The sequence below is a fragment of the Sciurus carolinensis genome, chromosome 8, assembly GCF_902686445.1.
Source record: "Sciurus carolinensis chromosome 8, mSciCar1.2, whole genome shotgun sequence".
In the NCBI taxonomy this organism is placed as follows: Eukaryota; Metazoa; Chordata; class Mammalia; order Rodentia; family Sciuridae; genus Sciurus; species Sciurus carolinensis.
In genome coordinates this window covers 11306131-11320680 of record NC_062220.1, presented here as the reverse complement: position 1 = coordinate 11320680, position 14550 = coordinate 11306131, and the positions used below count along the sequence as shown (strand labels likewise).

Below are 14550 nucleotides of genomic sequence, written 5' to 3'. Positions count from 1 at the left end.
AAAGGCCAGCAGCCTTTACAGGGTGGTAGGGTTTGGCAGGTGTGTCTAGGCGGGTTCACTGACCCACTTCATTCTCATCCTTAAATAGCACGGTGAATTTTTTTCCACCAAGGAAACCCAATGAGTCTACTCATGTCATAAAACCCAGCCAAGCATTTTTATTTATTTTTGTATTAACCTGACAATCATTGGGAGGAAAGGCAAGTTATGTTCTAATGAAGATATTCAAAAGGAAGTAACATGTCTTAAATATTTTTTAGTAAAGAACTATATGCTTGTTCCCATGTCAAAAATACAAAACCATGAAAACAAACAACAGTACACATGGGTGCCATCTTTCTCAAGAAAAACATATAAATCTGTCCAAAGCTCCTGTGCCCACGTCTAAAACATACTCTCTTCTCTAGGTGTATATCAGGATTCATGGAGATTGTAGGGATGAAATATGTAATCTCTTATTTGTTCTAAGATCAGATCTTGTGGAATGGGTCTGGGGGCCACACTGCAAACTGAGCCCCCTCCCCCGGCAAAGGAGCAGGTTGGCCTGAATGAGCAATGACCTACAGAATAGGTACACCAAGTTCACGATGGTCCCGAGTAAATCAGTAAATCCTCCTAATTGATATTTTACAAGAAAAGCAAAGTCTGCTCATCTAAGTACAGTGCAAGAGATTGATGCCCAAAATAACTCGAGATGGATGAATTTATTTAAATGTACACAATAATCTACTTAGTCTAAATATGTTTTAGGTGTCCAAAATTGATTTCCTAAATTCTAATTTAACAGTTGAATTAATATGCAACTGATGAGGTATTTCCACTCTTTTCTAAAGTCAGAGAAATGTCTTCTGTAAATAAAGGGGGCCAATATCAGTCCCAGGTTATACTAGTGATTCTAGTGGGTCGGTTCAGTCTACCAATAACTGATCAGAGCTGCAAAGCACTAAGGAGAGGAGACTGCCTACAAGAACACGGGGCACCAGGCTTATGAAGGAAGAGGAATTTGGAGGTCATGCTCTTAAACAGAGAAGAGCAGAAGCCTTGTAGCTAACACACTTGGATCTGCAGAGGAACCAGGATGCATGCAGTGGACGAGTAGGGCCACCCTGCAGTGGAAACCCCTTAGTGACAAGACCTGTGCTGTCCTCCCCATGCTGTCTCCAGACTCAGTACACAGCTTGACACAGATGCTCAAAAATCAATGTGTAAAAAAATAAAATAACTGCAAACTGCAATGCTGTGTAACTTGCTGTGTAAAAATGACTTTCTTTTTAGAATATTCAGTAAAACAGTTCATACTAAGTGCCATAGAATTGGAAGTTTAAGATTTACAAATGCATTTCAAATATAAAGTTCTTGAGATCTGGGCATAAATTCTCTAAATGTCCTATGACATGGTGGTTGCTAAAGCAAAACAAACAGGCATAAGACCATAAAATGTCATAAGAAAAATACTACATGCCCATATGTGACTATGCGAAATAGAGTTTCATGCCAGCTAGTTCATTTGAGATTCACTCACTGCACTTACTCTAAAATAAAAGGTTAGAAATATGTCTACTCAGATTGTTTTTTATTGTTCTCAAATGTTTGCTTTCTATTAGCTATGACAAAAGCATTTAATAGAAAAGAAACTCAGACTCTTTGGACCATTCCTCCACAAACAAGTTTTGGAACTAATGATCTATTAGATAGGAAAACAATCTGTGTAAAAGTAAAGCTATTGCTAGGAGCAATGTCCACAAGAGCCCCACTGAATGGGTAGACAAGGACCCAGTTTCCTACACATTAATGGTGTTTCCGTGAAACACACTTAGCTTCCCCTCTACCAGGGAAGACTCTTACCCTGTGAAAAGGGTGAAAGCATCCTTGTAAGAAAGTCCCAGGAGCTCAAGAGCTCTGAAGCAGACAGACCTGCATTCAGTTGCCTCGACCAGCTCATTAAAGAATAAGGATCATTGTAATAATAATCCCACAGGACAATTGTGGTGAGTGCATTCAAACTTGCACATACAGTGCGCCTGTAGAGTGACAGGCACTGACATACAGGAACAACTGTTGTCATTAACTTGGCAAACTTGGCCATGATCAATCATGACCTACAGAAAGAAATACAATTTTCCATCACATATGTAAATGTGTGTGTGTGTTAGGAAACAATAGTTCATCTTTACTGTGCATGAAGCACTGCTTTCTGGTTTTCAACTGGCTCTATTGTGAATACTGGCCACGCCCCATTCAATTGATTCCTTGAGTTATCAATAGGTAACAATCCACAGTTTAAAAACAGTCAGGAACCACATTACATTCTTAGTTCTGAACAAGGAGCAGGCGATATTTACATTAATAATTGTAAGTGATGACGTCAGCTCAGATATATTTCCATTGCTGATCTTCAATCCTTCATACATCTGTTATTACTCCTCATTTTAGTTTAATGAAAAAACTAGAGGTGGTCATTGAGCACCATGTAATTGAAACTGTTACTAACATTTATTATAATACCTCTACATTATTTATAATATTTTTAGAAACAAATTAAAATAACAATGGAGAAACCTTGGATGATTATGAATACCATTATAAAAATGAGCCAGACAAAAAATTTATATTAATATCATTTAAGGAATAGTCCAGGGCAAATTATGGAATGCCTGCATGGATACCTGAGAACATGTGTGACCAGCTATTGCCAGAGGAAAAAGTGGCAGGAAAGGAGACAAAAGATGGCCACGGGAAGGAGGAGAGAGGGAAGGAGAAGAGAGAGGCCACACTGAGGCAGAAGTAGCTGCACACATGGAGGAAGTTGGAGGGTGAGGGGTGTGGTAATGGACACTGGGGATGAACGGGAAAGCTCTCACTGGATCCTGACCCTCTTTTCTGAAAAACGGGGCCAATATCCTTGGTAAGTCAGTTCGAGAGGCTTCGAAGCAAGACGCTTATTTGGTAAATCTGTACTGTAATAAAACACTTCATTCTCTCAAACAGATGGATGAAAGCTCACCCTAATTATATCTGCTATGAAAAATCCACAAGAGATATAAATAATGATACAGCACTGAGGGTCTGGTTGTTAATAAAATCAAACCTGTGGCAGACTCTGCTGGCACCATACCATGACTCCCCCTAGCAGACCTGGTAAGAACCCTGTTCATAAATGTGAACAGATAAGAAAGTAAAGAGATTGTTTTAGTTAGTTTTTTTGTCACTGAGACCAAAAAAACCTGACAAGAACAATGTAGAAGAGGAAAAATGTACTTGGGCTCATGGCTTCAGAGTTTCAGTCCATCATCAGCCAACCCCATGGCTCCGGAGCCAAGGTGAGGCAGAACATCAGGGTGGAAGGGTGTGCCCAAGGCAAGCGGTCAGCACATGGCAATCAGAAAGCGGAGAGAGCTCTGCTCACCGGAGACAAAATATAAACCCCAGAGTCACTCCCCCATGACACACTTCCTCCAGCCACACTCACCCGCCCACCGATGAGGTTACTCCTCTCATAATCTAATCATTCTCGTATTTCTCACACATGAGCTTTTGGGGGACACCTGACCTCATCTAAACCATAACAGAGATGGTTCAGGATGATTATTCATGTGCCAGAAAAGACAGAGAAGTGAGACAACAGGAAATTACCATCAAAAACATGTTGTCACTAAAATCTGGTCCAAACTGAAGCAGAGAGCTATACACTGTGAAAGAGAGGACTATGAGCGTTTGTGCCTCTAAAAGGTAGAACTGGTGAGCATAAGAGAACAGGATGATGATAAGAAATTCACCAGTCAGAGAAATGTATGATCTTGGAACACTGGAGATGGAACTGTTTTCCAAGAGATCCAAAGCCAAGGTTAGAAGTGCTAGCTGATAGCTGGTAGCTTAAAAAACTAGAAAAAAGAAGGCCATTAAACTACATACTATGGTCCAAATCCAATCGTGTGCCTATTTTTGCAAACTCATTGTTTTTGGAACACAACCACACTAATTCTTTCACATGGTTCCCTAAGGCTGCTTTTACCAAGAGCAGAGCTGAAGAACACATAGCCCACACAACCAAAAATATCCGGTACCTAGCCTTTTGTAAGGGAAGTTTGCTGACTCTGTCAATATACCAAGGGTATTAACACATAAGCCTTCCCAAGGCATTGACGTCCCTGAACGTACCTAGAACACACTGCACAAGTACTTAGACTACTGGAATCATCTACTTGAGTTTAAAGTCCTCATTTGTTCATTTATTCATTTGTGTATGAATTTTAACAGGGCATTTAAATTTCACTATCTCACACTTCCTCTCTTTGAAATGGAAATAAAACAGTATTTATTGCATGGGGTTGATAAAGGATGACATTAACCATGCAAAGCTCTTAGAACATTACCTGGCATGTGGTAAACACTGTCTATATCTTGGCCACTGTTTAGTAGGTGCACAGTAGTTATTAAGTAATGAATGCTGAACAAATGAATGGATAAATAAAAGAGATAATCTGAGGAAGGTACTAATTTGTTGAAAACATGTGGTAGATTATGTAAAAAACTTGTCGATGAAGTAAACTTTAAAAAGGGATACTGCTTAACTGTGATAAAAGCAATCATCAGAAGTGACCTTAAACACAAAGATTATGTCATTCCACCTCATTTAAGTGGATCCTTGGAAACAAAGTAACACAGGATTTCTTAAGATCTCACAATACTCGTATTATAACATCCAGAATGGTTAAAGATATAATTCAAAAGAAAAGGGCCATCATTTCAGGAATCAAATAGAATATGTCTCTGACTTCATATCACAACATGGGAAAATGTCTTATACAACTAAACAATCATTTTGTCATCCCCCAAATATTTCTGCACAACTGGGACAGGTCTTATCTGCCAGCCTTATTTACAGACACTACAGCTTGTCCATAACTGCTTTGCTTGATGGACCTGAACCAAGTATGCTAATTGCTCATCAGATCTTTGGCTCAATGTTCATTTAAATGTGCTCAAAGCATAAGTTCTGTGAAACACTAAACCCAGAAAGGGACGCGATGGTGTCAATTTGGTAGCTCAATAAAACTGTGACAAGTCTAACTACTGTACTACAGGATTCTTAAGTGTAACAACTAAGCTAATCATTAGTGGAACAGATGGTTCCCGGATCAGCCTAAACAAAATTCAGATAGGCTAACACCTACCATTTTCCCAGCTAAAGTGATCTGCTGGGTCTTTGCCTGGATGCATTTGAATAACGAAAATGCATGTGATAGTCTACCTGTCCAGGAGCCACAATCAGCAAATCTATAAGAGTACACCACGAAAAATAGCTGGGTAGCAAGGAAGGACTGTGTGAAGACCTCCATAGTGTCCGTCATTAGGCCTACAAAAGGGCTCACACTGTTCAGTTCTATTGAACATGTTCAAAAATAGAATGATTCCTTCCCCGATAGCTTCTCTCCTGCCAGCTTTAACAAGTGTTTCGCCCTATGATTTTCCCCAGGCCACCTCATTCAGTTTGTTCCAAGCATCAGCAGCAAACACAACCACAGAAAGAATGCAGACCAGACTCTCCACCAAACATCTTTCCCCAGGGAGGTGGCAAGGCCCATGTTCCACCCTCCCACCATCTTTTCTCCTCCCCAAACAGTCCTATAAACCAGAGCTTGCTCATATTTCAATTCATGAATGTCACCTGCACTTCCTTTTAACCTATAAGGTGTGTCCAATGTCTCAGATATTTTATGACTTCAGTCTTATCAGAAATGAATCAGGGAATGTTGCCAAATGCTGGTATAATCTTAAACTTAGACAATTACCAAAGATCTTGAGGGAGAAAAATACTTCCTCACTATTAAAAGGTTTCACACTGTAGATAAGTACCTGATCTTAACACGATCTGATCATCTATTCATAATCTAATTGACATGATCGCCACTGTTCGGTGGGTCATATGGAAAAGACAGAAAACCTGAAAACTCATGTTGAAAATGAGAACATGCTTTATGAAACCAAGCTTCTGAAAACCTGACATACGATTGATTTATATAAGCCTATTCCAAGTAAATGTACATCTGTTACGTCTATTTGTTTTTGTTTTTTAAAGTTATGTACTCAGAGTCCCTGACCACCGACTCGGAGGTCCCTGGTAGCATATAACCCCAACTGAAAATGAATAACCTACAACAAGAAATAAGCAGAGCCTTTCAAACACAGCATTGCTATGATCTTCATTTCTCACACTTTCCTAGATGAGAAAAGCATTTACTGAAATAGAAGGGCTGGCTCAAAAAAAAAAAAAAAAAAAAGTTCAGTAAATATAAGAGTACATCCATACCCTGATTTCAAACACCTGATATTTACAGAAAAGTTACATACTAACTATGCGTCTCTCCATCCATTTCTTTACTTCTCTACCCAAGTACTTTATTTCATAATCTCCAGATGAAATGGAATCTACAAAATGCTGGCACAGGTAGAGTTATATTCCAAGACTCCTAACCAAGAAAGTCATCAAAATTTCATGAGGTATAAAAGGGAAAATACATTAAAAACCTCTAAAATTTTAATCACCCTTGAACACCTTACTTAGGCATTTAAACTAAACGCCAAACTATTATCAACTAAATGTTGCAGGAGTAAACTGAAAAATAAACCTTCAAAGCAGGCTTTTGCCTGAAATGAATCTCAGGAAATGCTTACTTAACAGAAGTCTCAGGCATAGGTTTGATTTTTCAATTTTGTAAGACTTGGAATGCAACAGCTTTCAGATTTTTCTGTTTTAACAGCCCAACTTCAGTCCCTAGGTTTCTGTCATTCATATGGTCAAAAGGACCACAGGGATAGCAGCCCACGGCCATTATCCCTTGATGACTCTCTGGTGGCACACAGCATCCTCTCCAGGATGCCCGCTGCTTTTCCTGGGCTTTCTTTCTGATGGGAAAATCCACGACACAAGCTCAAAGGTTCCCTACTCTGTTGCCTTTACTTGGAAGGAAAGCAATCCAGAAGGGAACCCTTCAAATACAAAGCCTGCACTTCTGTTACCAGAGTCACATGACCCTCGTCCGTCTGCCTCTTTCAACAGCTCAAGACTCCAGAAAGCCCAGAGCTATTCTAGATATACAAAAGAACTTCCTACTTCAATAACCTGAAGAAAGTTTATTTCGGACATGAAAATTAACTAACCATTTCAGTATACCTGACGCTTGAGGTACTTTGCATTCTCTCCATGTACAGATTGAATAGCTTTCATTTTTTTTGTGTGTGCAAATCAAATGATCAGTTGGCATATGTCAGGCATGAGACTTTTTCAAATCTAATTCACTATAGAAAAAACAAATAAGGAACTCAGTCTGCTCAAAAATCAACATCATTTCACAATACCTGCAAAATAGGAGCTTAAATCCCCAAAGAGATGAGTCTTCTTAATGTGGTTTTCAATATCCAAGATTTCCAACAGTTTGTAGCAATAATTGTCTCTTTCTAATATCTGCAATAAAAGTCACTCTCCTAATACTAAGATAAAACCTGATAGAATAAATGTAGATTCAAAAAGGATGTGGTTAATCAGTTTATTTGGTATTTACTGGCAATTCAAACCATATTAAATTCACTCTTCCATTTATTATAATTACTAAGCAAGTATGTGACCATCAGTGCACTAGGTACTAGAAATAAAGGCCTAAAAGGACCTTAAGACTGTACGCCATACTAATAAGTACTGTTAAATAATTTCCAAGCTCTGAGGGCAATGTTAGTACAATTGTGACATGAAATTACAAGCTGGCTAACGCAAAGGGAGCTACATATAGCACACCAAGAGTTTCCCTTGTAATCTTATTGGACAAGTTCTTATACAGTATCATGTGTGGTCATTTAGTTCCTCTGGTATCTACCTCCGCCTACAGACATGAGTTTATTAACATATTAGGTTTGCACTGTAACAGACCATATCTGAATTTGGAAATACTGAAGAGTTCTATAATGGTAAGAGATGATCAAGAACAACAATAGGGATATGTGTTAGTGAATTAAGAACCAAATTCTTCTGCCTAACTACTTTGGTCTAAAACTTACACTGAAAACTCAGCAGAAGTATTCCTTTGGGGGGAAAAACAACCTCATGATTTCAAGGAAGAAGAACAGGAGTTCTAAATAGCAAGTGATATTTAATCTTATTTTCTAGCATAGAGTTAATCCTATAAAAGTCAAAGGATATTGTAAATAAATAGTTAACAAGGACTGATTTTTACATGAAATGTCCCAGAAGTATTAATTCTGTGAAACTATCCCATTTGTAACTATATTTCTTAGCATCCATAGAGATTCTAATAGATTTCAGGTCTTCTTTTGTAATTTTGCAAATCTGATCAGCTGCCCTTCTCTTATCTTGGGATGCCAAGACAAGTAAGGCATGCAGATACTTTTCTGCTATCACTGGTCCCAAAGTTATTAACATGTGAACAAATACTTATTGATTGTTCAGGATTAACAACCACATACTAGTTCTAAAATGCAGTCTCCTAGAAGATTTGTACTCTGGGAATCACATCTAGGCTAATGGAGAAGCAACAGTGAATTCTTCTGACAATTCAATAATTGAACCACCTTCTTATAAATTCCACTTTTTGGTGTTTCAGTGAGGTGCCAGGGTACTTAACAGTCATGTTATTCACTCCTAAACAGAGTAAGAACACAAAGAAATACAAATGCTAATTAAGATTACCTTTTTCCCAAAGATGGCGAAAACACTTGTCCAGAGGCTGATTAAGAATTACAAGGCAGAACTTCAAATTTCCTACAGAAAAAAAAAAAAAAAAAAGGTGGTAAAATAAGTAAGTGAACTGAAATTTTTGGTTGTGTTTTTGTTTGTTGTTGTTGTTTTTTGTTTGTTTTGTTTTGTTTTCTGTTTGATTGACTTTCCCCTTATCTGGGTCTGGAAATACACCCTGCTAGGGCAGATTTTCAGTGTACACAGAGCTACATTTCAAACACAGTGAATCCCTCAGACCTGTGTTTCAAGAGGACTCACAGGCTAACAAGTTCTACTTGACTCAATGTGTCTGTCATATTCCTGGACTGCAGAGGAGTTTAGTATAAACACAAACACAATTCATCATAAAAACGACTGGGTGAACTTCTTTCTGTGGGGACAGGAATCCTCATCCTCATGCTCTCTCCACCTCTTTGATAGAACTGCCCTCCCATAGGTCGGTCTCTATCATCCCGACCTTCCGTGCCCACCGGAGAGGTTCTGCTGGGCGCGGACTTGCACACACACGATCCCCTCTCTTTGCTTCCTCCATCTCTACCCCACCTTCGACTTTCCAGTGCAAACCCCTGTGTGTGTTCTTACAAAGTTCTGGGAGGTCTTTCTATGACTCTTTTATTTCGGGTTTTAGATGCCACTCCAAAGACTATGAAAGATGGAGAAAAGTTACTTTTCCAACAATCATTCCACACCATTTATAATTGACTTTAAAGAGCACAAAGCAAAAGGTAATCAGGCTGTTGAAAATCTGTCATTCCGTTCAGTCCAAACACCCTCCGTTCCATTTACAGAAAAGAAATGTTTGCTTGGTGATAAGAAAAATTAATTGTTTTTTAAGCAATCTCACTCCTAGAAATGAAAGAAGATAAGGAGATGAAAAGGATATGTCATCATCCACAGCAAACATTATTGAGTGTCAGTTACATAACAGGCCCTGAGAATAGATTACAGGCTATATGTGAGATAATAAAGATGATTTATTCGACAATACAATACAAGTATAGGAGGAGTACTAGACCAGCAGATCAGTAAGAATGGCAGGAGTTCAAAGGCTAGGGGTCAGTAAGGTCTGGTGTCATCTAGAAATCTTTGCAAAGTGTACTTTTTTGAACTTGATCCCACAAAGAAAAAGCAATTTGAACAAAGAGACATCAGAGACAAAGAAAGCAGCCCCCAGGACACTGCTACCCTTAGCCACCAAGGTGAGGACCATGACAGGTTTTGAAAACAATGCACTAATGACAGGACTCTGGGATGGTAACACTGACGCCAGAATCCTCGACATGATGTTTGAGACGACAGGAGTTTAAGCTGAGGCACTCGGGAAGTATTTAAGAGCGACGCAGGAGCAAGCAGACGAGGCACTGATGTGGGTTTGGGAAGCAGCCTTACGGAGGTAAGAGCAAAAGGAAAGGGTAAGAGCCGGCGAGCTGCCACCATACTGCACGGAGAGCGCAGCACGGAATCACTGTGGTTCGCACACTGTCACAGGCAGAAGGAAAAACCAGGAAGGCAGAAGAACCTGGAGAGCAGGCCAAGAACGTGCCCTCAAGAAAACAGAAAGGAGCAGAGAAGTCAAGGGGACCCAACGAGGAGAAGAGGCCCATGGAGGGGGCAGAAATCACCAGGAAAAATCTGAAAATCTACAGAGGGAGAGTGAAGATCATAGAGACTGAGGAGTTGGTGTGCGCTTGGGAGAGGAAGAAGAAAGGGTGACGCCTCTTCCCAAAATGTAAAAGCATAAAAGCATTCCTACGCTCCAAACGCGGGGAACGAAGGAAGAGAGAAAGGAAATCATCCTCTTATTACTTCCACAGTCACCTACAGAGCACAGGGCCCTCTTGATCTGAAACCACTCCGCAGGGCCGTGCAGAGACATGGGGTCCCCACACCAGCCCTGCGAGCTGGAAAAGGGGCAGAGACTGAGGGACACGGAGACACACCAGGGAGGCACACGAAGCTTATTTATTTTTAAGAAAGTAAAGATGAAATAAGAAGAGAGAATATGGAATTAGAGAGGAATGTGGAATGTTTTAAAACAACTGCTTTGAAAGAAACAGCTGAAGGTTCACAATTTTGAAAGCAGAGATCCAATTGGGGTTGACTAACAAAATCTAATGGGGGTCATGACACTGAATCTGCCTATAATATGAGGAGCTTTTGCACCAATTCAGGGGAACAGAAGTAGGAGCAGGCGTAAACAAATAGGATGTTGAAGGCAGTTGGTTTTAAAAATTGGCAAAATGACTCTTCAAGAATCAAGGAAACAACAACAATAAAGAAGAATTAAGGGAACATTAGGTGTTTCTTCAGGTAGCTTCAGATTACAGTGGAGATCAGTAACGATCATGGTAGGCTCTTCTTTTTAGTAAAAGAATTCTGTGGGGGGTGGGGGAAGGTGTTTGTTTCTTCTGCTGTTTTTTGTTTGTTTGTTTGCTTGCGTGTTTTACCTGGACAACGATGCGCCCAGGTAAAACTCCATATCCCAGGTACCCTTGCCGTAAACTGTGGTCCCAGACTAAGTCCTGGCCTTAGATTCCTAGGAACGGAGGGGGCCTTTACTTCAGCTTCTTCCCTCCTGCATCCTGCCACTGGGAGCTATAAGTCACGTGCCCTCTGAGTGGAAGAGCGGCAGCCAGCCTGGGTCACAAGAACAAGGGGCCCTGGCGGCTGATGGCTGGCTTCCAGTGCTCTGTGGTCTGCTCCAGGCTTGTTTGTGAGGGGAAAAAAACAAAAACAAACAAACAAACAAACAAAAAACAACTTTCAAGCCCTTCCCTCATTTGGCATTAATTCTGAGAAGCTTCTTAGTTCCTAGAAGCAAGAGGCCCCACGGTGAGTTCAGGAGCCAAGACTGCACATAGAGCCCCTACAGCTACTTTACCAGAGTTTGTTAAAAGTCAGGGAAATTGTTAATCAATTGGCTTCTTCCACCCTTCCCTTTCTTTCCTTCCTTCCTTTCTCACCAGTGATTCTCAAATGATCCAGGGGAGTTCACGACACATGAAAATTTCTGGACCTGATCCTAGACCTGTCAAGCCGGATCTCTGGGTGCACAGCACAGCTGCCCTGACACACATGGCCCATGGAGGCATCCAGCTCCCTTGTCATCAGACCTCTTCCAAAGACCCAGGTGGGGCTTGTTTCCTTGGATAACATGGAACGTCTCAGTAGGGGGCAAGGCAGCTAGCTGTGCTAGCCAATTCATTTAAATTTTCAAATAATATATGACAAAGTCCAAAAAGGTGCTAGAAAAACAAAAACCAACCAACAAACAAAAGAACTTGTCTTTTGTTTAAAGTCTGTGCTATTTTGGGATTCTACATTCTATAGAGAGAAACCTAATTTTAATAAAAGTAGTGATCATGGTTCAAGCTGCATTAAGGTTAACACAACCTAGACAGAAACTGGAGGTGACTGTGAAGCAGAGCAGGCAAGCATCAAACTGCAGGAGGGAGGCATCAGCTGGCCCATTCATTCAGCCTGGATGGGCCCTGAGTTTCTAGCTAAGCACATACTGAGTGCTCAGTAAGATGTTAATGGCAAGAAGCTAATAATGTGGATAAACCAAAGGTCCTTTCCTGTTGACAACGTCTACACTGCCAAAGAGGTGTTTAACAATACTGTACACAGGTCTCAATGAACTAATGAAACCATTTCCTGTTACTGATTTTTTGATATGTTGACTTGGTATTTTGGGGGCTCCAGGAGCAATCTGATGGGGGACATTACTGCCTACATTATTGCAGTTCTAAACCAATACTTTTATTAAGGTAATACCCATGAAAGCAGCTTCACTTTTTAAAATGAGCAGTAGGAAAACCCACAGGTTAAGGTTTGCTGATGATGTGATTAAAAAATAATTGCCCAGTTCTACCTACAGCATTCACGTTAAGCTATTTCTATATAAGAAGTTCCTTAGGTAATAGGATCTGATAACCTTTCCTAATGTAGTGTGGTTTTCTCATAGGATTTGACAGTCTTTTTCTGACTCAGTCTCCTCTGGAATCATAACTAGATGAATCCTAAGTAGATGAAGCCACCGCGGTTTCTGCGCCGTGTACAGAGGCTTCAGCACAGCCCCTCCACGACCCTGCAGTCCATACCACTCTCAAACCCTGAAATCATGGGACAAGGCCTCGGACGCCGAACATTCAGGAAGTTTAGAAGTCATTAACCACAGAAACTAGGAAATTAATAGTCTTATTTCAAGTATTTCTCAAGCTGTAGCATTGATACTGTTCCTGGAATGTGCAAAAAGATTTTTTTAAAAAGACTGTGAAAAACCCTCATTATGTTATAAAGACTACAGATTTTTAAATCAAGTGTCCTAAGGCGATCTCAAAGACAAATGTAGGCACAGATGGCAGGATTTCAAGTGTGATGGCAACAGAACTTTTTCCGTATCTATGAAAATGTATGATATGCTCCATTTTAAAGACAAAAAATACAGATTAGTCTTAATTCTTCAAATGGAAGTCAAAGGTCCTTGAATTGCTTTCTCATGGGGGTTTCAATTATAGGTGATGAATTGAAGTCAAAATGTCCCAAACTGCATGGACATCCTGCATTGAATACAAAGTTCCAAGTTTATGACTTGAAAATAAAAACAAGGCCAAATCACCAGCCTTGAGCTCAAAAGGGAACAGACCTCTGGAGGCCAAGGAATAGTTAAAATGAGGCAGTGCAGACGTTAGGAAGCGGGAGCGGCAGCCTTTCTCTCCTTCCCATATACGCTTCTCTTTTCTATTACATATTTTTAAATCTCTCTGGAGAAATGGTTGATCTGATAAGGAAGAAAGGAAATATCCAAGATAAGCCTGGGGCATTCAGGTAGTCCCAGAAAGGAAGGAAGGGGGTCCCCCCAAAAAAACGACAGACACACACCAACCTTGCTAAGAGCAAGTCCAGGCACACAACCGCCAACAGAAAGAGCTCCCTATGGTCCAATGGACAAAACTGGACCCACAGCAGACACGAAATAAAGTGATGCTGGATTACAATTCGAATGATAAAAATAAACATCCCTGGGTTCATACTGACATAACAAAATGTTGAACTAATAAGTAGGGAGAAGAGAAAAATCCCACAGGTCTAAGAATCCCAAATAAAGTATGTAATGCACACAGCCATAGGCTGCACCCGGTAACTTCCTTCCAAAGAGTGTATCATGGACAAGAGGTGGAATCCTGACAGTGGTCAGGCATGGTGGCTCGTGCCTGTAATCCCAGCAGCTCGGGAGGCTGAGGCAGGAGGATGGTGAGTTCACAGTCAGCCTCAGCAAAAGCGAGGCTAAGGAACTCAGTAAGACCCTGTCTTTAAATAAAATACAAAACAGGGTTGGGCTGTGGCTCTGTGGTCGAGTGCCCCTGAGTTCAATCCCTGGTACCCACTCCCCTCACAAAAAAAACTGAGGAATTCTGAATAAACTAGGGAACTAATAATAAACCAAGAATACTAAGAATATGGTTTCCATATTGGTTCATTAATTATAACACATGTGCCATGGAATGGGAGGTGTTAATACAGGGGAAACTGTAGATGAGGGCTACGTAAGAAGTCTATCCTATCCTCTCAATTTTTCTGAAAATCTAAAACTATTTTTTTAAAAAAATAAAGTCCATTAATTTTTTTAAAAAGGCCTGGAGCAAGGACAAAAACAGAACTGAAAACTATTCCATAAAGTATTCATTAAGTGATCACTTCAGGAGACAAACTTGTTTACTTCATGACAGAAGACCAAGAGAGTGTCTAGACTTCAAGAATAAATCCAGGAAGGAAACCCACGAAGCCAGAAGGCAAAG

At 40.3% G+C, this 14550-nt stretch overlaps 1 protein-coding gene across 2 annotated transcripts in view; it reads right to left on the bottom strand.

Moving 5' to 3' along the window:
* Window positions 1–14550, bottom strand: part of Tpk1 (thiamin pyrophosphokinase 1) — a 373012-nt gene that overhangs the window by 290361 nt on the left and 68101 nt on the right. For both annotated transcript variants that reach the window (XM_047562215.1, XM_047562216.1), the window contains exon 2: window positions 8702–8773. In XM_047562215.1, coding sequence (XP_047418171.1) covers window positions 8702–8773 — 72 coding nt within the window. The remainder of the gene's footprint in view (window positions 1–8701; window positions 8774–14550) is intronic.